The 24,845-nt window shown below is 40.2% G+C and overlaps 1 protein-coding gene across 9 annotated transcripts in view; it reads left to right on the plus strand.

Annotated features, from left to right (window-relative positions):
- The first annotated feature begins 1,029 nt into the window (after positions 1-1,029).
- Positions 1,030-24,845, plus strand: part of VEPH1 (ventricular zone expressed PH domain containing 1) — a 96,310-nt gene continuing 72,494 nt past the window's right edge. For 5 of the 9 annotated variants that reach the window (XR_008973808.1, XR_008973807.1, XR_008973809.1 and 2 more), the window contains exons 1-5: positions 6,045-6,387; positions 8,910-8,980; positions 14,972-15,263; positions 17,016-17,231; positions 22,348-22,522. Coding sequence is in view for 5 of the 9 variants with exons in the window: in XM_057421639.1 (XP_057277622.1) it covers positions 15,126-15,263; positions 17,016-17,231; positions 22,348-22,522 (529 nt within the window). In the remaining 4 variants the exon portion in view is untranslated. Of the gene's footprint in view, positions 1,136-6,044; positions 6,388-6,684; positions 6,780-8,909; positions 8,981-14,971; positions 15,264-17,015; positions 17,232-22,347; positions 22,523-24,845 lie in introns of those variants that run through there. The other 4 variants (XM_057421634.1, XM_057421637.1, XM_057421635.1 and 1 more) reach the window with 3 other exon arrangements.

Here is a 24,845-nt window from a genome sequence, read left to right on the forward strand (position 1 = left end):
AAAAGAGAGAACCTGAAAGAGGGGTTTTCTCCAGAAGGAGATATTAGAGAGGAGAAAGAATCATAAACTTGCACACAGTAACAAAATGGCAATCTCAAAATAGTTGTCCTCTGTTTCTAACGGAATAGGAAGAAGCCTTTGCCTACTGGATATACTCCTAATTATGAACTGTTGAAAAGCTTTGCTTAGGGAGGCAAGACCAGAACAAACACTGGGTGTGCCTAGACCTGACGGGTCTTGCCTCAACGCAAGGATGTAGGTTAGATAATCCCTTGAGGATTTTCCAGTCCTACATTTCTATGGTTTTATTCTCATTTGTGTATACAGAGGCTTTCTTCTACAAAGCTAGCAAACAAAACTTTGTCCTGGAAAGGCATTTACAAGCCATTTTAGTGCTCATACTAATTAGTTAACTTGTCCCATGAGGTGCTGCCTCTCTTTTTTTATTATGCCCCCTGGTTTCCTCAGCCCACAAATAACTGCCACTAGTTAGCTCTGGTGCCACTACTGAAATTAGTTTCCGGTTGAAGTACTATTCCTCTTGTTTGTCTTTCAAAGCATTGTGCTCATCTCTGTGTTAATGATGCTAAGCTTGTCAAGCATCTGGACAGATGATTTAGTCTTTTGTAAATATTGGCTCTTACCGGGGCATCTGTCCATAGCCAAGAGCAGAACCTGCCCACAAGAAAAGGGTGAGCACATGTGGCATGTGTACTGCTTCTCTTGTAAATTAGCATAAATGCCTGTATTAATTTTAAATGTGGGTCTATGGTGTGGATTATCGGGTTTCATTAGTAGCTTCAGAGAGTAGGTTTTTAATATTAATAATTACTGTTTAAGCCTATAGACTTAATTAGGATGAGAAACAGCTGGATGCTCTGAAGAACCAGTCTTGCCTCTGGACCTTGTGTCTCTCAGCAGCAGGCATGCCCTGGTTGCTGATCTCTCAACTTGTGGCAGCTGAGAACAGCATGTCCTCATGGTTACTTATCAATACTGCTTTTCCTTCCTGCTTATAGGACCATTTTAAAGTCTCCTGGCTTTTAACCAAAACCAAGGAGTACCTATTGGAACAGTCCTTTGTAGTCAGGCAGTTTTTCTTCTGCGTGGGAGTAGCTGCCTTTGCTCTCCTAGGGTAAGTTTTCTTGACTTTTGCTCTTGGGGACAGAATACAAGGGTTATGTGGGCTGCCATCAACAGTTTAGTTAATTTGTTCTGGCTATCCTTAAAAAACTTCTGCTGAAGCCAAATGCAGATTTCAATCCATTCAGGTACAGGAAAGTAGGAAAAAAATACAGAAATCCAAGAAGTGAAAAATACAGCAGAACTGTTAAAGTGCTCCTCCACTTGCGGAGCTTGTAACTCCAGTGGCACAAATCCAGCACTCAATATTTGGCTTGGTAGAGTATATGAAAACTCAGCAATGGAGTTAAGCAGCTCAATTAGCAGAGTTCATAAGCTGTGCAGCTCAGTTAAGAAAGCCCTGGATGTGGGAAGCAAAGTGAATGGAAATAGATGCCTGGAGTAATAAAATATGCAGTTCAATTGGAAAATGATGCAGATAGTTAATGAAAAAGTTACATGATATGCAAAATGTGAGAATGTGGTACATGTATGTGTGTATGCAAAAAAAAAAAAAAAAAAAAGATGGGGTGTGTTTGCAGTTTGTCCATCACAGCAAAGGGAGCTGCAGAGCATCTGAAGTGCTGTCAGATGGACTTGCAGTGACATTTGTTTGTTGCCTATAAATATTTTGGAACTGGCTCCAAAACAGCAGTGGCTATATAAAAACGAGTATGCAAACTTTTCCTATTTCTGATATACTTTATCAAGGAGATGACATCTAGATGCACAGCAGATGTTGTCTTTTGAGATGCAGATGAGCCTTTTGGAGCAATGCAGCTGATAATGAGCTCTGTGTATTGTTACAGGATAGGGCTGCCAGGCAATAACCACCTACAAACCTGTCTAACAAACAGCTACAGTGCTGAGGCAGGGTCTAGCTCCTCTGAGACAATGGGTCAAATCCTATAGTTTTTAGACTTTGTTCAGAGAAAACCTCTTTTAATTTTAACAGGAGCTTTGACTTTGTCTAGTACACAGGATTTGGCCTTTAGAAATAAACAGCTATTCTGAAAGTGTCAAACAAGTTTGCTGTGCTTTGCTGGTAATGGGAGTATAAGCAATACTTAGTATATGGGGAAAAAAAAAAAGAAAAAATAGTTTTAGTAATTAATATGGAATTTGATAGAAATATTAGGTTGACATCTAACATTTTTATTTTGGCAGGACATTTTACAATCCTGAATAATCCACTTACTATATTAAACTATGCAAGTAAACTAAATATTGGGCTGCTGCCAGCCAAATCCTTGGCCCAGAAATGCTTTTTGTTACGTAGTCCATAGAGAAACCAAAGACTACTTCATAAATATCCATATCATTATCCACTTTTTTTGTCTGATGGAGCAATGGGCATAAGATAACTTCAGGAAATACCTACTGGGAGAGCACCGGGAGATTGTAATGACAGCAAGAGTGTCTCCATTATGTTCAGTGGGTTTCTGAGAGGCTCTGTTATTTCTGGAGTGAAATATTTCATCCTTAATGGAATAGAAACAGCAGGATGTGTTATCTGGAGGGAAAAAATCAAATTGGACATCTGTTATTGTGGTAGAGGAAACATAGTATCCGGTTCTATGAATTTTGGATGAAATTCCTAGTATGTACGTAAAAGACGTAGCTGTGAATTAGTGAACTATATAGTTTGTGATGGATAAAGAACTTACTTACACGGGAAACATTTTCATGGTCCTCTAGGTATTTGTATCCTTGCTGATTCCATCAGAATCAGAGGAATGTTGCCAGGTTTTAAAATATGAGTGGATTCGAGGAACATTCATCAGTGTCTTGCTTGGCAAGTTTTTGAGAGGTATGACTGGTGTACATATTGAAGGTGGTGCCCCATCAGTGACGGACCAGGACCTACAACACAGAACAGAATTTCATGACGTGAACTTGTTATTTACTGCAATGCAGACTTTAAAGGTCAAAATATATGGAAGAAATTTTTTACTCTTAGGGTGGTGAGGCACTGGAATGGGTTGCCCAGGAAAGTTGTGAATTCTCCATCCCTGGCGGTGTTCAAGGCCAGGTTGGACAGAGCCTTGGCTGACATAGTTTAGTGTGAGGTGTCCCTGCCCAGGGGGGCTGGAACTAGATGATCTTAAGGTCCTTTCCAACCCTAACTATTCTATAATTCTATGAAAATCAGATCATTATTGGTCAAACATGTAAACCATTTAGAGCTATGACCTGTGATTTCTGTACTAAACTCCTTGCTTTTCTGTAGCTGACTCTTGGTGTACAACAGATTTTTGGCATAGATACAGACTGCAGGGATGTAAACCTGTTTTTTCCATTAGTTTTTTTATTACCATTTAGTAAGTTGGGAGGGAGTTGAATTTTTATGAATACCCTAAATTAAAGAGACTCCAGCCTGACTGTGAAATTAATAGAGCTATCAAAAACCCCACTGTCATTATACAATTGTTAATTATTTACAAGCAAAATTCTGCAAGAACAGTATTGTAGCTGTCAGCATTGCTGTTATTAAAATTAAAATGCTTTGTCTGGGTGGAAGATAACATGACTTATTTAGGCTAAATGCAATGAATATGGAATACTCTGTTTCTCTTCACCCATTAGTCAGACAGAGAACAATAGCATGTCTCTTTCCTAACTAGATGTTTATTTCAAAGTGTAACAAAATAAATATTTTCAGGGCTTTGTTTAGAAAGGACATGTAACTATTACAAGTTAAAATTAAGTTGTTTTTTTTTTTTTAGAATGGGAAAAACTATTTTCATAAAGTAAATTCTCCTTTTCAGATAGTGAAATGTATGTGAAAATCTTTGCCTTATTGTCACAGTATCTTGCTTTGTCTTATTACTACAACATATTGTTTACCATGCACATAACGTGCTTTAGACTTGTGAGTAGCTCAAGTGCTCTTTGCGGTCTCTGATTTCATCTGTCTTTGAAAGCATATCCTCGTCCAGTGGTAATTTCTTGGTTCTCTGCATAGCTGATTACAGTGTTTAGAAACAGCAAGGGGAAAATCGGAGAACTTTTAAGACAACTATGCTGGGTGGCTTAAGTCAGTTTTCCTGCTATATCTTTCACATGCCGTTATACATTAACAAAGACTTCATTGTCTTAGTGACATTAATGGTTTGTAGCAATGAATCCATTGATGATAAAGCAGAAGCAAAAGAATTAAGGCATGACTAGGCCAGGGTTGTAAAGGGGGATGCCAGCATGTTGAACATCTTCAGGGAGTGTACAGATTGGAAAGGATCCAAGTTCTTAGCTTGGAAAGGGCCAAAGTCACTGTCTTTTTCCATGGTAATTCCTTATCTTCTTTTCAAAGCTTGTTTGGGTGTCTCTCGCTGATCCTTTGCTACTTTATATTCCCCAGCCTGCTGTCCCGTACAGATGATTTTGGGAGCAGAGCACATTCACCTCACAGCAAGAGGAACCCCTTTCCTGTCCACCTTGTGACATTAAGAGAGTGATTATCTGAGAAGATAGTCAACAGTGCTCCTTTCAGCATAGTTATCAGAAAAGATTTCAATGTATATCTTTCGAGGACTGTCATTAACCTTAACTGTAATTGTGTTTGAGTGAGTACAAAACCAGCTTGTGGTTCTACTTTTCCTTCCACATGAAACATTAAAAGGTTGTCAGACACTGGGGGGGAAATGTTACTTTGGTTGCTGTTAGAAGTCAAAAGTAGGCTCGCAAGGAGTGAAAGAATCAACCTCTTAATTCCTACTGTATAATGAGTACAATGTCTTCAGTAGTTATCAGATGCAGAAATAAAATCCAAGACTCATTTATACTCTTCTAGTTAGACCATGCTGCCTTTTTTTTTCTTTTTAAATCTCTTGCTTAGAAAATGATTTTCAGAGTGAGAATATTCTCCTGTCAGCTTGCAAGGTTTTTACAGTCTTGTAGAGGTAGGAGAGAAGCAAGCTGTGTTCCTGATATACCTACTAGGTTAAAAGGAAGATGTAGAGAGCACACAGTTGCATTTTATATAAAAAACAATGACTTTCTTAACATCATTGAAAGTATGTGTTCACCAAGCATTAATCTTGTAGTTGGTTGTGGAGGCCACTGTAGAATGAACAGAAGCTAAAAAGCTGTTTGGAGGATTCGCCACTCAAATTGAGGACTCATATGACTGAATGCATATTCTGTGGAGCAGATTTTTTTTTTTTTTAAACTGTATGATTTTATAAATCCTTTCCATATTGCAGAAAGATAAAAGCCCTAACAAGAATGGTACAAACATACCTCCTCATTATCTCTGGGCAAACAGTCTTTCTTTTCTTCCAGCAGCTGGCAAAGAGAGCTTGACCTTACACTTTGCTGCTCTGAGAGTTGGTTTGTTTGATATTACTTTGGCCATTACTAGAAAAATGTCAGTGCTGGGACACTCCTGGTGTGGGTTTGCTCCTATGCTCTCCCAGGAGAGGAGGACTTAGCCAGTATCAGTTCCATCAAGATCCTCTGGGTCTGTGTGTAGGATAAGCTTTAGTAATGGTTGATTCATTGCAAGCCTGGAATTTGTTTATCAAAGAGAAGTTTAGGGGGAAAGTGTAGTATGCTTAAAGTGGAAGGAAAGCATGCAGGATGCCACTGGAATGATTTAGAAATCACTTCTCTGCTATGGCTGCCAAACTTTAGAGGTGTTAGATTGGTCCTGGGCACTCATTCCACCCAGGCAGTCACACTTCTGAAAGGCTGTCTGGTGTTCTATGCTTTGTTGAGATTCAATGAGTGTCAACTGAAAGGATGCATCCCCTCCAGTTATTCTTTTGGCTAATCTTCCTCCAAAGACACTGAAAGGGTCCAGCCTTCTCACCAGCCTCTGAGAAGAGGCCCCATAAGTAATATTAACTTCTGCAATTTCCTTGTTACTCTTAAGCAAGTTATTAATTAACTGAATGTAACCACTGGCTGTTGATAAATCCTTTTAACTAATTCAAATTCCATATCAAGCTTGGAGTGTTTTCACTCAAGCTGCTGCTGAGGTTAAGCTTTGTGAAGAATTAATTCCGATCTGGTTTTGAGTGCCGAAGTTGGGGAAAATGGAGGGAAGATATTTGTTTGCTTGATTCCACATGACAACCCCAGGGTAACTGAATAGACTGTACGGTTGGTTTGACAAGGCTGCGCACCGAGCCAGCACCCTCGCATACCAGAGGCAGGGGGATGGAAAGGGGACTGACAACTGTAATGGATTTTATCAGAATTTCTCTAAAGTGCGACAATTTGACTTCAATTATTGATGTTTTTCAGACGTTTCTCTTCTGAGAGGTATGAATAACTAACTTAAATATGCATTCATGTAACATTATCAATAATGAATAAATTGCTGTATGGAAAGAAGTCGAGTAGTGGATATTAATATTAAATAATGGAAGAGGTTTTTGAGAGTGGAGGAAATGTAGTCTTTAATGGTGTGACTGTTACTGTTTTTTTTATGAAAGCAGGAGCTGTGGTTATTATAGTGATGTTTGTGAAAAACATTGTAAGTTAGCTTGAAATGCCACAGAATTAAAAAGCAGTCCCTGTATATGGTGGTGTGTGACAGCACATATGATAATTCTGCAGTGCTCTGGTCTCATCCTGGGGCTCAGTGTGTTACCCTTTCCTCTCCATGCTCAGGAGGTACTTTGTGCCCAGTGCCGTAGAATTATTGCCTTATGGTAAGGGAACTTTGAAAATGTGGCTGGGCAAGCTGTTGGCCCCATTAAAATTTGTGCTGAAGAGAAGCTGGAGTGGATTGCCAGGTACCTGGGAAGAACCTTGGGACATTCAGTGATTGTTCAGTGCCTGCTGTTCCAGGAGACTTTGAAGGACGGTGACTTTGCATTTTCTAGTCCAATCTTCACTTCCAGAATAACATTCTTAGAGACTCTATCTGGTAGTGCCTCATGCTCTGTTCCATTTAGTCTTTCACTCTCTTTAGACAGAAATGCATATTTATACATTTTGTAAAATTTTATAACAAGTTCTTTCTCTGTACATCATAAGTCTTGAAAATTTGTCACAAATATGAAAGCTCATTAAGTAGCACTTGAAAATGTCCAGCTTTTGACAGCATCCCTGTAACAATGAGTGTATTGGTATTTGTTACATGAAGCAATTTTTTCCATATTAGCCGTTATTTTAGCATAATATTTTAATGAAGATATTTAGAAATGTTTTACCGATGTTAAAAAATGTTAAGTCTTATGAAGTGCTGTATATAGCATTGGTGTGTTCTGAAATAGGAGTCAAACATAAGTCTTGTTGATTTCTTATATACTGAAAATCATAAAAAACTTTCTCTCAAGCATGTAGGTTATCAATGAGATCTGTCTATATATATACAAGTTAAGTTTCAAGCTATTTTCAAAAAATAGCACTCAGCAAGTTTGTAAGTACCTTCTTACCACTCTGCATCAGTTGGGTTCTGTATGGATTATGCAGCCAAAATTGTCTCGGAGATCTGAGAAATCTGGTTCATTTCAAGCAGCATCTGACCTATAAAACCTATAGATTAAGCCAGTTTATCACAGGGGAGAGTATTTGCATGCTGGTTTACACACCTAGAAAGAACACTGAACTTACTTCAAACCAGGGATAGTCATATAGCCCTTCAATTCTGGTAGAAGAGATGGAGTTTAAAAGAGGCCGTGTAATTCCTCTGATTATTTTTCCAGTTGTCTTCAATACAAATACCGCTTCCTTGTGTGTAAGATCTGGATGTTGAGAGCAAGTCACTTCACAGCTCCCAGCACTGCAGCAAGGCATTTCATTAGCAAAAAACTGTTTTAACACTAGCTTAATTAGTAGACTTCATAATTTATTGTTTCATCATCTGGTCCAGCTCAGCATCCGTGGGATTTCTAGACAACATGAAGTGTGGAAACCTGTCATGACAGAAAAAAAACAGAGGCTTGTAGGAAACAATGGTTGTCTTGTGGGAAGAGTTTAAATATATGCAGCTGATCCCATGGGAACTGCTCTAGTCTATTCACCCTGTGTGAAAATTATGCTCTTTCAATATAATCTTTAATCCTTTTCTTTCACTGAAAAATGTGAGAAGTTTATTTATAATTTTTGAAAGAGGGCTCTATTTTAGTGAGTAAATGTTTTTCAAACATAAAAATAAATCAAATCATTAGTGTAACACAGAGGGGAAAGGTTCTCTGAAACATCTTGCAATATTCTGTCTATAAACTGCATATGTGAATGTTCTTGGGAAAGTTTTAGGGTGAAAAAAAAACCAAAACAACAGGAAATGTATCCAGGCTTTCTTTTTCTCTTTTTCATGGATGGGCGCGTGTGGGGAAGGAAGTATCCAGCAGTCTGTGAGATATTACAAACTTCTGTAACTGTTTGAGACATACTTTTTCTAATTTCAGAAAACAGATTTTTCCTATGAGCTGGGGGAGAAGGATTCCAAGAGAAGGGAATCCCATCATACACACAGGGTAAAATTTTGCTTTGGAGATGATTCTAATCTTCCTCCTATTCATGCAAAAGTAAAACAAAACTAAACATGCAGTTGTTGGAAACATTTGTACCCACCCTCAGAGAGAATGGAAATCTAAACCTTGCTTTGTTCAATCTATGCATGTGTGAATAACTTCACAAACTCCCACAGGGTTTACTAGGGCTGCTGTCCTGTTTGTTTTTTTATGGGACCATGTCCTAAATATTAAACCCTGTTTGGAGAAATACTCAGTTGTATTCCTGGAGGTATAATGCAGCATATATTTTATAGTCTGTGCACAGAGTACTGAAAGGCAAAGAGTTACTAATGCTATTTTGCTTTTGCTTTCCTATAGCGTCTTTCATCCAAGGCATCCAAAGCACGTCATGCAGTCCAGAGTATTAAGCATGGCAACATATTTGCGAGGTAAGGAAATTGATTCCCCCACCCCCCCATTTTCCTTTTTATAGATGGAGTAGTCAAAGCACTGGGCTGTGATTTCCCAGGATCACTGTGGTAGAACAAGACCTCTGTCTGTCCATTTAAGGGAAATTCTCAGCTCACCTTCCTCTCCTGTGCAATTTGCTTGACACTTGAGTCTAAGTTACTTTTATGATCTAGCTAAAGGTTTATACCTTTTAGATTTTTTTCTTGAACATTTCAGAAAACAAATGTCATCTTTTGTTTGTCAAAGAGCTTTGGTGGCTGTGGTAGCTTGGTCTTTCAGTACAGGACAAGAAGCCCCAGCTGGAAGTGCTCCAGATGGGAGCTGTGCTAAAGAGTTTGAGGAGAACCATGCATGGTGCCCGTAGCAAACTAAATGTATAGTGGAGAATGGAGTTTGGGAAGTGCTGAACTGATCTTGGGTTCATTAGGGAGCTCTGGCTGTGTGCTGTGTTCAGAGTATCATCTGTCCTCAGTGTGGCTCCAGCAAGGGAGAGTGGTTTATGCTGGCAGCCTGTTGTCTATTGTATTCAACTGCAAATATTTAGTGGCTTCAAGAGCCTGCAGGGACTATCCCCAATGACGGTAGGTTATGGATATTGCTGCAGGGGTGAGCTAGCTCAGGACTGACTGATCAGAGAACTGGAGCACCTTTTCTATGAAGGCAGGCTAAGAGACCTGAGGTTTTTCAGCCTGGAGAAAAAAAGGCTGGGGTGAGATCTTAGAGCCCCTTTCCAGTACCTGAAGGGGCCTACAAGAAAGCTGGAGAGAAACCTTTTACAAGAGCATGTAGTGGTAGGACAAGGGGGAATGTCTTTAAGCTGGCAGAGGGAAGATTTATATTATATATTAGGAAGAAATTCTTTGCTATGAAAATGATGTGATATTGGAACAAGTTGCCCAGAGAAGTTCTGGCCGCCCCATCCCTGACAGTGTTCAAGGCCAGGTTGGACAGGGCTTTGAGCAACCTGGTCTAGTGGAAGGTGCCTCTGCCCATGGCAGGAGTTTGGAACTAGATGATCTTTAAGGTCCTTTCCAACCTGACCCAATGTGTGATTCTATGACTTAGTACTGTGCTTGCTTAATCTCCTTCTGAAATGCAGTATTACATCAGTTCACACACAAGATTGGTCAGCAGTGTAGTAAGGTTTTAATTGCCTCTTGCTTTGCAGACTAGGTGATACTATAAGGTTCACTTAACATGAACTCCAGGTTCCTTCTATTTCCTAAAATTCCTTAAATATAAAGAGGGTTTTATCGATTTATGTTGCTTAGCATGGAGCTATGTTAACAGTATTATTGCACAGTTCTACAAGGGTTTCTTTTGTTTTCAGTGGGACTGCAGCATCTGCTAAAATCAAGCAACTATATTTACATTTCAAGTCTTTTCAAAGTTAAGGAAATTATTCTGATTTCCTGTAGCATTTCCTTCAATGTATATTTATTATTTTTTTTTATCCTCTCCCCTTCTTTTTTGATTTAAAGATATTTTTTTGTTTGTTTTCCTTCTAAAGTCATTCTGAAGAATCTGTTTCTGTTAAACTGTAAGTCTCAGTCTTTTAGCTCAAAGTTCAATTGGCTTTTGGATGTCCTTAGGTCCAACTGCCCTTTTACATGGAATTTTTATTGTTAATCTCCTATTATCGGGGGAATTATTTTCAAGCAGACCAATTCAGTTGCTTCAAGCTCTGAAACCTGTCAGGCTAGCTTTTATTCTGATTGCTTTGTGATAAGGACCTTTGGTAAGAATGCTGTGCCTCCAGCAAGCTGGGAGACTCACCTTGGAGGGGAACAGATTCAAGGTCCAGTATGGCTCTTTTGGCTTGTCATGAAAAGGGAAACTAGATGTGAAAAATCAGTTTGAAAACTTTGAATTAGATGTGGCACTTCAATGCAAACAAGTGGAAATGGCCTGTGTTGGAAGCTTTTTTTTATCCCTTTGCCTCTTTTCCATTGTGTACATGTGACACAAATGTAACTCACCTGTATCAGACACTGATAACAATAATCTGTGTCGTATCTGAATGAGAACATATTGGTAGGTGTTTTGCAGTTAAGATGATGAGACATCTCAGGAACCATACACTGAAGCGATTTTGTCATCCAACCTGGCCCTCTAAAAAGAAAGTTAAAATACGGTATTTTTAGAAGACACGTGTGTTATGTTTTTCCTTTTCCTCAGTGCCAGGTACCTATTAAAAGGAAACAGTACAATCTTACAGTGAGAAAGGAGAAGCTTAGAGGACAATTTTCTTCTTTTAAGACCTATGCAAGAAAAGTATTCTAGGCACTGTTACATAATGTAAGCATTAAGAAGATTTTCTATAATTCAAAGAGCTTATAGTAAGTGAATGTCTTCCTGTATTGTCCTTAGTGTTGTCTAAAAAACTTACATTAAAAGTGTCTGTTCATCAAATGGAGAGCAGAACCTTTCTGAGAAACTCTTGTGCAGAAGCACATCGAGTAGAATATCATTTGCCAACGCCAAGAATGGGCTGCTGTGTTTCAGTGCAGCTGATCCAGGGGAGAGTTCAAATAGATCTTTGTTCCTAGAGCTATGTTAGAAATTATGTGTTCAGATTTTGTTGTGCTACATATAGTAATGTTAAAAGCCAAAGCAAAGTTCTGCCCAATTTGGTATTAATGTAAAATGCTACAGAACAGTAGCATTTATTCATTTGCATAGAAAATCTTTTCTGAGCAAGTTTGCTCACTTTTTCTTTCAAACACTGTGAGTTTAGTGAGGTGGTTTTGAATTTTTTTTACCTTCTTCCCCGGAAGGATAGCTTTCCACTAATAGAGAGAGTTCTGTTTTCTCTATTAAAAACAACTGCCTCAAGTGGAGTAAGCTTTGTCCTAGTAACAGAGCATTTCATTCAGAGATAAGGCCTCTCTGCATTTAGGCTCCTGTAGTCACCTGACAGAGCCATTGGTAACTTTTAGGCTGCTTTAGTCTGCATTCCTGAAATGCCTTACTCCTGGCACTGCAACTAACAGCTTCAGGTTCACTGCTTGCCACCCTATTCCCTGGCTTTCCACTCACTGTGCCCTCGAATGCTGCTGGCGTAGCAGGACAGCAAAGCAAATGATCAGGTTTTGTTTAAAGAGCACAAACTTTGCACCTCAAACCATCACTGAGGATGTCATAAAGGAATCATGAACAGGTAAAAAAAATCAGTTTATGTTGGTGGCTTTTTGAACTTTTATTTTTGAATTGAGGATTGCTGCATATGAGTACAATGGACCTATCTCCTCTGTTCTTATGCCATTCCCTTCAGTCTGGTGACTGGTGATCTATGCCATAGCAATTGTCAGGAGGTTGTAGCCTGTTGTGCTTCTGTGTTTGCAGTCTTATTGGCTCTTTTCTCCTTCTGTCCTGTTGCAAATAATCCAACTAAAAATCCTGTGTAATGATATTAATGGATTTGGGAAAATTAAAAAACCCTTACAATAAGGCTTTGGGCAGATCAAGTGTAAGGTGCTGCCTATGCTATTGAAAAGAGATTGCTTCATTGAATAGTTTCCAGAAGGTTCTCAGTGTTTTGCATTGGTTTTGCCCCTTATTTGAAACTTCAGGTTTGTTTTGGTTTTTGTGGGTTTTGTGTTTTTTTGGTAATTTGGTTTTTGAGGTTTTTTTTTTTGTGTTTTCTGTTTTTGTGTGTTCCCTCACCCCCCTGCCCTGAAAAATAACATAAAATAGGTTAACGGGGATTAAGGATACTCTGTATCTCAATAATTACAAGAGATTGTTTGTGACAACGTAGTATTTTGTTTATGGCCTCAAGAAAAGAACTTAGAGGAGTTGGCTGTGAATCCACATGGGCCATCTGGAAGTAGTGCTTGGTAGATCTCTTCCTGGCCCTAGAATCAGTAAATATTCTATATTAGATTAGTAACTGACGACAAAGGGAAAGTTTTAATCTATGACAGTGTTTTAATACGTGTTCTCATGTCAAGATGCATCTGGGTTTGAAACACATTCGGAGAGCTTCCTGCAGGCCGCTAGTGCTCCGGTGGGCAGGACATCTCTGCCTGCCCCACATGGCACATGCCTTCGGGGTTGCCAGTGGCTGTACACTGTTACAAAAGGTTCATCTAATGCGAGCCTGCATGGAAAATGTGGTGATGTTCTAGGCCTTTGTCACACCCAGCCTCTTCATCACTCTGTCCAGATTACAAATAGCCTATTGTTTAGAGTGAGCTTGTTGAGCTATGCAGCAGCTTCTCAGGACACAGGTTACAGCATTCTTATTTGTAACTTCTCCTTTAAGCTTACTCAGGGCCATGGCACTATGAGTATTTGTGTTCACTTCGGGTGACAGAAGCTCAGTGTGCTTATTCTAGCCAGCATGGCTGCTATGAGTGCCAGTGAATGTTCTCTGTGTGGTTCAGCCCTTTCTCAGTAGGGTCTTGAACAACAGGGGTATTCTACTTCCCCATGTCCCTCACAGGTCTCTCTGAAGTGCTAGCAGCCTCTGGAGTGCTCTGCACTTAGAGATGCTCTTTGGGGCTGAGAAATTCTGGCTTACTGGGATTCTTTGTCACTGTGAATAGTTTTGGTGGGAAAGGGTGGAAGAAGAAAGGCAGATAGAGCTGGGGTTGTTCAGCCTAGAAAAGAAAGGGCTCCAGGGAGACCTTAGAGCAACTTTCCAGTACCTAAAGAGGCCTACAAGAAAGCTGAAGAGAAGCCTTTTTCAAGAGCATGTAGTGGTAGGACAAGGGGAAATGGCTTTAAACTGACAGAGGGGAAATTTACATTAGATATTAGGAAGAAATTCTTTGCTATGAAAGTGATGAGACACTGGCACAGGTTGCCCAGAGAAGCTGTGGATACCCCATCCCTGGCAGTGTTCAAGGCTAGGTTGGACAGGGCTTTGAGCAATCTGGTCTAGTGGAAGGTGTCCCTGCCCATGGCAGGGGGGTTGGAACTAGATGATTTTTAGGGTCCTTTCCAACCCAAACCATTCTATTATTTTATGAAGTGCAGTACAGTGAGGAGCTGAGGGAGGAGGGGTGGCCCTTATAATTTTTCCTACTTGTAGGGCCATCGTGGAGACCCTTGGAAGACTCAAGGACAGACACTTTCTGTCTGCATGAATTTTACTTGCCTAGGGAAAGTTTAGGGGCGGTGTTCAAGCCCTGTGGGATTTTCTGATCTTGAAGGACCTTATGCTGTTGGCCTCTTTCTCATGTGCACTGTGAATGGCCATGAAGACTCTTCCCTCAAAGGTGTATGAGTAGAGAGAACCCATCAACGTGAGGCAAGTCCTAGCAGGTTTGGAATAACAAATAACACTTCTGAGATATGGAAAACCCAAACTTCTCATACAATTAAGGCAAACATCTCCTCTGCAGATGCTTTAAACACCAGAGTTTTCGGGCACAAATGAAGACTGTCCTCTCACAAGTGTGTGCGTGGTGCTGAGCCTGGCTCCACTTGGCCTGGCTTTTGGTAAATTCCCCAGCCAAAAAATGCATGGTTTCAGCTCAGCCAACTGTTTGTTTTACATGAGTTGAAAAGACCGCAGGCATCATTTTGGCAACAAAACTGATTTTTTCTAACAAAAATCAGTATCTTCTCAATCTTGCTAATGTATTTCTAGAGTCAAGACACAACAACCCAGAAAACAGAGGAAGCAGCTTCATCTGCCCCCTCTAGCTCTGCTACTGGAGCTAGAAACCACAGAAAGGCAGTTCAGTTCGTCTAGTCACTATCCTGCTCAGGTAATATGCATTGAAATAAAAAATACTTGGCTTTATTTACTAAAAGTTATGTATTGTTTAGCTCATTTTAAGCTATATAGTGTTTGAGGGCAAAAGGTCCTTCAACATGTAGTTTGTGATACGTGCTTAAGGATGTCCCTGGATCAGGTCATCCTGTATGCTGTGTACAGACACTATTTAAAAGGCTTTGCTAATCTGAAATATTTGTTAATTCTGCCCCTCACACCCTTTTTTCATTTTCCCTTTTAGACTGGGGCCAAGGAAGTCTTGAAATATGCTCTAAATTTATTCTTCATATTAGATTGATTGCTAGTCCACAGGATTGTTTCCATTCTGCCCTCATCTGAATCATTCATGCACATGGTGCATTCAGAGATCTAGCTGAGTGACAGTGAATGCAGCCATGCATCATCTATTTGGGCTGGTTTTGGCACAAAAAGACCTTTCACGTGCAGGGGATCTTTTCTCATTAGAAGATGCTGAAATTGAAGGAAGCCTCTCAGAAGCTCTTGAACAAATAAGAATAATTAGTTCATCTGCGGTAAGTGAAACACTCTTAATCATATTTCATGAGAATAGATGTATAAATAAAATACTAAGAGGACATGCACAATCTAAGTTTCTAGAAAAACCTAAGGAATGCCAAGCAAAGTGTAACATTTAAAAATGTGGTAACCAAATCTAGTTCCCAACAGCTGGATTTCCTTGGAAGATATCATCTTTATCATAATTTTTATTCAGTAGCTATTTAAGGCATATTGAAGAGGTTACAGGTCCACTGTATGTACACTGTGTATTCTGTTTGCAGCAGAAAGTGTTCTGAATGATGTTACAAAGACTGACTCATTCATCAGGACAGTCACTGTACACTGGCTCTTCTCTAGTCATTTCTTTGACAACAGTTACATCAGCAGACTTCAGAACATTAATCAAGTTGTTTTGGCCATTTCCTCTGCTGTGTGTGATGTACTTCAACTCACCTAACTGCAGGTTATCAGGAACTTGACACAAATTCCCCCTAATATACTTTTTGAGAGAAAATGCAGGAATTCACTACAAAATGTTTTTGCAAACGCACCGGTCTGCCCTAAGCAGCTGAAGCATCCCTCAAAGCCATCCCCTTACCTCGAGGTGCCCACCAGAGGGCTCCAGAGATCGGTGAGCCGCTCCAGCGCTGCCCCATCCCTGCAGCTTGGCTTTGACGCGTGTTTCTCCCCAAATGGAATAATTCCGCAGCAGTGTGGACAGGACTGCTCTGCTCTCCATGTCCACACACAGCCAGAGACCAGGATTCTCGCATGGGGTTCACTCTTTTGCCATCCTAGCCAGTGGCTGTTAACTTGTTCACATCTTTATCAATAGGTAACTTTATACAAAAGAAAAAGTGTGTTTTTCTTTTTTAGTAAGTGCATGGGTTTTTCATGCATGCCATGCAGAGTTTGTAGACAGCTGTCTGTGAATAAATACAGAGAATTGCTTTGAGACAGACCCAAACATCATGGCTTATGTCTGCAATACGCTGTACCACAGTGCAGTGCAGAACCCCAGGCTTAGCTCTGGAGCTGTGCTTGTAAAAGCTAGCGCTGAACTTGGTTGCAGCCCTTTAAAAATGTACATACTTCATCTGGCAAAGCCAATGAGCTTCAATACTTCAGTCTGTCTTTCATCTTTGCTGCTTTTTAGGGTGGAACAGCCTAAGTTAGCCTGAGGGACAGTGATGGCATATTCTGAGTCTTCCAGTTATGGCACAGTGCTGATATTTCATGCCCACATGGCATCTGTGTCAATAATTACAAGGGATTACAGGATTTTGTGATAAAGCCTATTTAATTAACTTTTATTCGTGTTACACTGGTACTAATTGGAACTAAGTCTGTTCATATCAGGGACCCAACATGATATGAAATATTTGAGACCCTGTATTTGGCTGTATATATTGTGGATATAGCCATTCCAGTTTCAGTTTTAAGATGGTTATGGGACAAGAGGCCTGTGTGAGTGGTTATAAGCTGTGCAGCTGCAGTCTTTGCTCAAGAAGACAATACTTCAAGATAGACTACTAAAACCCATTTGGCAATGCAATACCTCTACAGTAACAATGACTAAGAACTAAACCAGTAAATTGTCTATGGGATGAGTAATTTCTGTGTTTAAGCACACTAACCATTTGTTTTAAAGGTGGAAGTGAGAAAATGACAGTGGACAGTTAGAAAAACTTTGTATTCAAGTTAATTTTTTTGGGTCCTTGGAAAGGGTGGGCATTCATTGCCAAATCTCTTTTCACTTGGATCAGGACTACCAGAACAATGACAATGACCAGGCTGTGGTGGAAATCTGCATCACTCGCATCACCACTGCCATAAGGGAGACAGCATCCATAGAAAAGCATGGGAAAGCCCTTGTGGCTCTCTGGGAGTCATGTCTAGAGCACAACTTGAAGCCTTCTGGGAAAGATGAGGATGCACCACATGCAAAAATTGCATCCGATATCATGAGCTGTATCTTGCAGGTAAGAATTAGCTGGAAGTGTAATGCATTTGTTGGCTATTCGATTTTATCTTTTAAAATGTGGTTGTACTTCATGGTTTCTGAGAGAGCATGGGAATGGTTGCATTTGTTTAGAACCAAGAATATGACCCCAAATATTAATGTATATTATTACAATGTATATGGCATCTGTTGCAGTGAATAAAAACTTTTGACATATTCCTTATCTTCAGAAATGTCTTGAAGGTTTAGTGCCAGATTTTGTTAATTCTCTGTTAATTCTAAGTATTTGCAGTTCATGTAAATATTAATATTCTATAATTTTCTGTGGTTACAGAAAGATTAATTTGAAACCATTTAATATCAGGGAAGAGGTTATTCTTTCGAATCATTCTGGAAAGCAGCAAAATGCTGACGATATTTTAATGACATGAAATTTAGGTCAGTAGATTATCTGTCAATAAGGAGGATCTCTCAACATTTTGATTGTAAAAGCTGAGTCCAGATACAACACAGAAAACTGATTTCTGAACTAAAATCCAATTTCTACTACTCTAAGCAGAGGACTAGAAAGAAGTTGTGCTCTGGCCAAGAGTGTTGGAGTACTTTCTTACAATATTTTACGAATGTTGGAGGCAACAAGATGATCAAAAAGGTGTTTTGGTCCTTGAATGCAAGATCTTTTGGAGATAGGAATGGGCTATTCCAAGGTGTTCTAAGAAGTAAGTTGAGGGTGAAGAGACATTTGAAAGGGGAGTGTGTGGAAGCCTGATATTAAATCAGGGTGAGTTTGGCGAGGGTTTTTGCTTTTGTTTGTGGCTTGGTTTGGGTTTTTTTGTTGGTTTTTTTTTTTAGCTGGGACTGCAGGCAACATCTTTCTCTGTTGAGTGAGGAATGTAACACACTGGAGAAACCCACAGAGAAACCTATGTGTACAGTTAGCTAACTGGAAGTGAAAATCAGGGCTGTTTCTAAAGTTTCAGCTGTGGGTACAATTCATGGGGATGAGTTCCATGGCAGATGGAGAAACAGTATGATGCTTGCTTAGCTCCTTGTAGGACATAATTGTTCCATAAACTTGAGATTACTCATCTACTTTGGCTGAAAGTGTTTGAAGTCCAAAAGAAACAAGGAGTTTCAGAAAAAATAACATCAATGCTGAATTAGCTTCAATGAATTTTAGTTTTGTGCGGTCAGTTCTGTTTAATCCCAGTGCATCACTCTGAAGAGGCACAAAAAAGTGTTATTACAGTATATTAAAAGATGGAAAAAACCTGCTTTTCTGAAGCCTAGGTTTCTGTTCATTTTAATCTGGGAAGCACAGAGATTCATTCTAGCCAGACATTTGGTCAAGAGTGTGGATGAGGCTTAGCAAGATTTCTTCTGCACCACACTGGCATCCCTGAGCCACAAACCATAAGCTGCACCCCAGCACAGGGCGCAGAACCACATCCTGTGAAGGTCATCTGCATACCAGGGCTTGCCCAGTGAGCGACTGGTTTGGCAGGGACCACGCTTTCCAATAGGCAACGTGTTTCTGGAGGCATTTGTTGTGTCCCTGGAGGTGAGACAGTAACTGGCTTTGGATATCAGTAGCTACGCAGCTTAAACTTTCCAGATGAGACACTGTACATCTGCAGAGATGTACACACTGCACAACTGCACAGATGTACACACTGCACAAATGTTGTCTTTGCAGTACTTTAGCATTCTTATGAAATGTGTTTTCTAAAGTATGCCATGGCTTGTCTAATTTTGCTGTTGGCAACTGTGTGCCTAGATCAAGACAGCTTGATTTTGAGGGATTGCATTCTGTTGCAGATTACTTCGAGAAAGGGGTTCATTGAAGTGAAATGAGCAACTTCTAAAAGTACGTTTACTGCTCCCTGAAACAGAGCTATTATCAGTGAGCTCCTTTGCATTAAAAAAAAAAAAAAGGCATAAAATGAGTTTTCATATAATACGTGAGGGGTAGTTGAAGTAGTAATGAACACCTGACAGCTGGGTTGAATCTCACAGCATGTTTCTGTTGATATTACCAGCAGGGAGGTCCCCTAGGTTTACAAACATCACTATATCATATTATTGAAATCTGTTTTTCATTGTCACCTTCCCATTTTCATAAGTATGCATTCATGCCCTGATATTTATAATAGAACAAATGAAACCTTTTTCCTTCCATCTGAATTCAAGCATGTTCTTAACTAAGCATTTTATCTTTATTGTAGGGAAAAGAACTATAATAAATTGTTCTTTGGAATTTTCTTAGATCTTTTAAACCCTAGTCAGAAGCGCAAACCTTATCTTCCTACTTTTTTTGTGTGGAGTCCTAAAGTATAACTTGAGGGCAGAATTTGGCTTTATTCAATAGTGCCTCTCAGCCAAATATAATGAGGCATTATGTGGGTTTAAGCATGCTGCTGTATAAAGCGCTATTCATTTCAAGGCCTTTTCTCATTAAAAATGTGGCTCTTGATCATATAGCAGTTGCCGTGATGAGCTGTCTTGACACCTATATGTTGTTGCAGCCCCTTGTTCCTCAAGGGCCAGCAGAAAAGGGCTGTCCCAGAGCAGGTGCAGCATTCCATTGCTTGGCAGGTCTCCCTTGCAAGGAAAAACCATCATAGCCACTTAAACTTGGCTCTTTTGCATTAGTTGAGTATCATAATGCAGCCTTAATTGGGGTGAGTCCTCTCTGTGAAACTGATGGCAAAGGCAGTTACTGCTGATGGAGGCAGAACTGGCCTAGGAGGCAATGTAGCATTGTATATGGAATGACAGATTTGTTTTTTCTCAGGTCCAAATTTATTTGTTCAGTGCTGCTCCAGAATGAGCACATGTTCGGTCTGTGATGCCTTTCTTTGCACTGTTTGTTTGCTTTCTGAAACATCTGGGTTCCAGTGGCTGCCTGTGATTTCAGATGCTAATTAAAAATAATCATATTGCAGGATTATTTTCAAAAACAGTAACGTACTCCAGTTTCAAAGATACGTCCAAATCTGAGTGAAAAGCAGAGAAAAGCACTGATTAAGGAGGCTCCAGAGAGAATATAGGTCCTCAGTTACACATAAGTGTACCCTGCTAGTTTCAAGGGCAGTTATGTATGGGAATTTATGGCTAATAGATGTGTATAATCTGTGCCCACAGTTTCATGTATACAAATAGTTGTAGAAAACCTTTTATGACCTTAATGTCAAACCCCAAGTGTATGTGCAGATACCCCTGAGATTGCTGAAGCTTGGTGCCATTTTGACAACAGAAGTTAGTAGTCCTGAAAAATTTCAGTTTAGCCTGCTGTTCAGAGAAATTGGCTGGAGTTTAAAAATTTTATTACAGGAAAGGAGATGATCATAGAATCATAGAATAGTTAGGGTTGGAAAGGACCTCAAGATCATTTAGTTCCAACCCCCCTGCTGTGGGCAGGGACACCTCACACTAAACCATCTCACCCAAGGCTTCATCCAACCTGGCCTTGAACACCACCAGGGATGGAGCATTCACAGCCTCCCTGGGCAACCCATTCCAGTGCCTCACCACCCTAACAGGAAAGCATTTCCTCCTTATATCCAATCTAAACTTCCTGTTTAAATTTGAACCTGTTACCCCTTGTCCTGTCACTACAGTCCCTAATGAAGAGTCCCTCCCCAGCATCCCTATAGGCCCCCTTCAGATACTGGAAGGCTGCTATGAGGTCTCCACACAGCCTTCTCTTCTCCAGGCTGAACAGCCCAAACTTTCTCAGCCTATCTTCATACAGGAGGTGCTCCAGTCCCCTGATCATCCTCATGGCCCTCCTCTGGCCTTGTTCCAACAGTTCCATGTCCTTTTTATGTTGAGGACACCAGAACTGCACACAATACTCCAGGTGAGGTCTCACGAGAGCAGAGTAGAGGGGCAGGATCACCTCCTTCGACCTGCTGGTCACGCTTCTTTTGATGCAGCCCAGGATACGGTTGGCTTTCTGGGCTGCAAGCACACACTGAACCTGGCTCATGTTCATTTTCTCATCGACCAGCACCCCCAAATCCTTCTCTGCAGGGCTGCTCTGAATCTCTTCTCTGCCCAACCTGTAGCTGTGCCTGGGATTACTCTGACCCAGGTGTAGGACCTTGCACTTGGCATGGTTAAACTTCATGAGGTTGGCATTAGCCCACCTCACAAGTGTGTCAAGGTCCCTCTGGATGGCATTCCTTTCCTCCAGGGTATCAACCGAACCACACAGCTTGGTGTCATCAGCAAACTTGCTGAGGGCGCACTCAATCCCACTGTCCATGTCAGCGACAAAGATATTAAACAAGACCGGTCCCAACACCGATCCCTGGGGGACATCACTCACTCAATGCTAAAGCTGTTACCCTGTGAGCAAGTCTCCAAGTACACTTACCCATGCAATATTCTTTTTCCTTGTTTGACCAGTTTGCCTTTGATTTAGTCCAGTGGTTTTTCGTGAGATCCTGTTCTGGGCAGAGGGGTCCTTTCTTCATGTACTCTCTGTCAGCATAAAGATAGGCTGAAACTCAGAGTAGTAGCACACTTCAGTTTAGATAAGGTAAGCTATGACTTCCATTGAGGAAGATTTACCCATGCTTGAAATTGTTTCCCTGAGCCTTGAGCCTGCACTTGGGTCTGGACATGGGCATGGGGCAGAATGCTGCAACGCAGGAACAAAAGGCAACAATGCCTCTCCTACTGCAGGGGGCAATATTTACCAGTCACCAGCACAAGTGATTGTTCCAAGGTGTTTGCTATGCTTTGGGATGAAAATTACCTACTCTGTGTGGATGATGGATACAGCTTCTGCTGTCTTCTCTGAAAGCACCAAACACAAAATGTCTTGTTAGAAACGCTACAGCAATTAGCACTTAAGTAGTGCACTTTGTATTTTCTCTTCCTCTTGCAGAAGTCAAAAATAGGTGCGTCATTAGCATTTCCTGGTGAATTAGTTTTAAATTCCTTTACTTGCTGTTTTTTTGAACATGCCTTCAGTAGTGTTACCAAAACATAACCTTTCTTGACTTTTTCTTTTCTTGTTTTCCTTGTTGTTTTGATTTTTGTTTTTCTACTCTGTTCAGCACGAAACTTCATTTTAATAATTTTTACAGCTCCTTATTTTTCAGTGCTTTTCAATGTTTTTACAGAATTACAACCGACCTCCAGTAATGGCCTTAGCTGTTCCAGTGGCAGTGAAATTTCTTCAGAGGGGCAATAAGGAATTGTGCAGAAACATGTCAAGTTATCTGTCCTTGGCTGCAATCGCTAAAGCAGATCTGCTGGCTGATCACACAGACACCATTGTCAACAGTGTCCTTCGAGGTATGAACGCACTGAGATTTTTAGTTTTAGTCCTGCAGCATACCCACCATTAGCTTAGTTAGGCATATATACAATTTAACATGCTACATAAAAAAAGTCTATGAGGCATGTATAAGGCAGACATATGGACATATCTGCAAACATCTAAGACAATGTGAAACCAGACTGTATCATAGGAGACCTTTTGAGAATATGTGAATTTACTGAACCTTCTTGAATATGGAAGTTTCATTATAGATTGGATGACCCATAGGGCAGAAAACACATCTGTACTTCTTAGTATACTATACTAATGGACAGCAAATTATAAGCCATGATGTGAGACACTAGTTGTCAGGCTCTTATCCTTTCTTTTGGTGTCATTGACGATACCCCAAAATATAGATGGGAATGAAATTAATCCCATTCTGTGGCAAAATAGTCAGATGTAAGATATAAAAGGATTGTAGTGCTTAATTTTGCCTGCATTATTACCTTTACAAAGAATATTGTTGCTAAGCTCTGTATGCTTTACTTTTGTGGTTTAGAAAGCCAAAAATATTCATACCTCTACAAAAGGAAGTCCAGTGTATTTGAAGTAGTAAAGTTCATGGTATTTGTTACAATACAGTACTACTGTGATAGTAAAATCACTTCTTCAAGTACAGGTAGCAGCTCTTTCTTTATTCCAAGAACATTGCTGTGAACATGTTAATCACTCAAATTAAATGTGTGCATTCTGTATTTATTAAAAAAAACACCATAATCAAGCGTATTATGGAGGGACAGCTAAGCTAGAAAGTAATTTTGTCCTTATGACATTATGGTAAGAGTTTTCATGTTTCTGTCTGCTTTGTTTAGGAACAAATGTGTGACAAACATGATAAATATATATGAGCTATGTGATAATACTGATTAGGTAGAGTCCAACAACAGAATATTGCTAACAATTTTCAAAGCCACATGGATAACTCTTAAGACTCGTGATGTTAGTATTTATCTGTTAACATTGTGCGTTACCACTTGTTAACTCAGTGCTATTAATAGGGTAAAAGGTTTTTTGATATAGGTTTCGGAAAGTAATACCTACCCACAACTGAAGGTTTTATCATGACTGTGCCTGCTCAGTTTTGTGTATTAATGTTATTCTACCAGCAGATGTTGCTGTGGACATCAGGTTTGGAAATTCCTGACTGGAAGAGGGCACTATGAATAGTCAAATTGCTTTGTTTTGCATAGTGGTTTAATTGCACTGTACATTAATTTATACTTCAGGCATGAAAATTTGATTTGCAGCAGGCTAAGAGTTGCGCTTAAAGACTGAGTGTTTGCTGAAGGGAAAAGGATAGCAAGAGGATAAAGCTGCTAAAGCTGAATTTAGAAAGCAGCGTGGAGACAAAGAGTCCTGTTCTGGTGCTGCACACACATGGCTCAGCCTAATGGCACCAGTGAGACTGATAGTAGACTTTGGCCTGCTGCCTGGGAGTGTTTGAGAGCTAACTGGATTTTTTTGATTACTTGGGGCAACTGTCTGGCTGAATAATTAGTTTCTTATCTTATTAGCTAAAAAAGAGCTCTTTAGAAAGAGTGTTTACCTACTCTGTTGCAGTTAGTGTGAACTCAGCTTCTAAACATGCAAGCGTCTATGGCATGCTCTCGATGCTGACAGGCCCTGTGCTGACACCTTCCATCAGCATAAGGGATCGGGCAGATTTAGTCCCAATTCCAGTGGATAGCAGCAAACCTACCCTGCAGTTGTTGCTGTAATCTGAGACTTCCACTGCTGCTCAACCTTCCAGAGGAGTTTAGGCAAGGAATGTGGATGTTGCATTCGGAGAGGCTTGTTAGAGAGCAAAACTGGGCTCAGTAGCATATCCCAGGCATGCACGTCTTGTGCTTGCTCCTTCATTTCTATGTTTGCAGTGAAAGAGCAGGGTTGCAGTGGCTTTTTCATGTTTGGAGCCCAAACTCCCTCAAAATACTATTTTACAGGGTTTCCCAAACAGGCAAAGTAACTGTTGATGAATTAAAATATAGTTAGTCTGGGAAAAAAAGAGAGAAGCATGCCAGTGGAGATGACTTGTAGTGCTGGGCAGGACGGGGTAGACTGTGTGAAAGCTTTGCTAGTCTACAATAGTGATAAAGGAATAGCAAAACAGTTGGGATGAAGAGAGTTTTCCAGCTGAGCCAGTGAGAATGAGAGGACTGGCTTTGCATTTGGTCATTTGCCAAAGCAGAACAGAGACAGGAAAAGGTTACTTCCAAGAGAGAGCATTTCAGGTATGAAGTACAGTAAGAAAAGTAACCAAGAAGGACTTCTGGTAATCTTTTTGAGGATTTTGCT

This window comes from Pezoporus wallicus, unplaced genomic scaffold (genome assembly GCF_028554395.1).
Source record: "Pezoporus wallicus isolate ANWC-B61680 ecotype Strahan unplaced genomic scaffold, APGP_CSIRO_Pwel_v1 scaffold_7402, whole genome shotgun sequence".
Lineage (NCBI taxonomy): Eukaryota > Metazoa > Chordata > Aves > Psittaciformes > Psittacidae > Pezoporus > Pezoporus wallicus.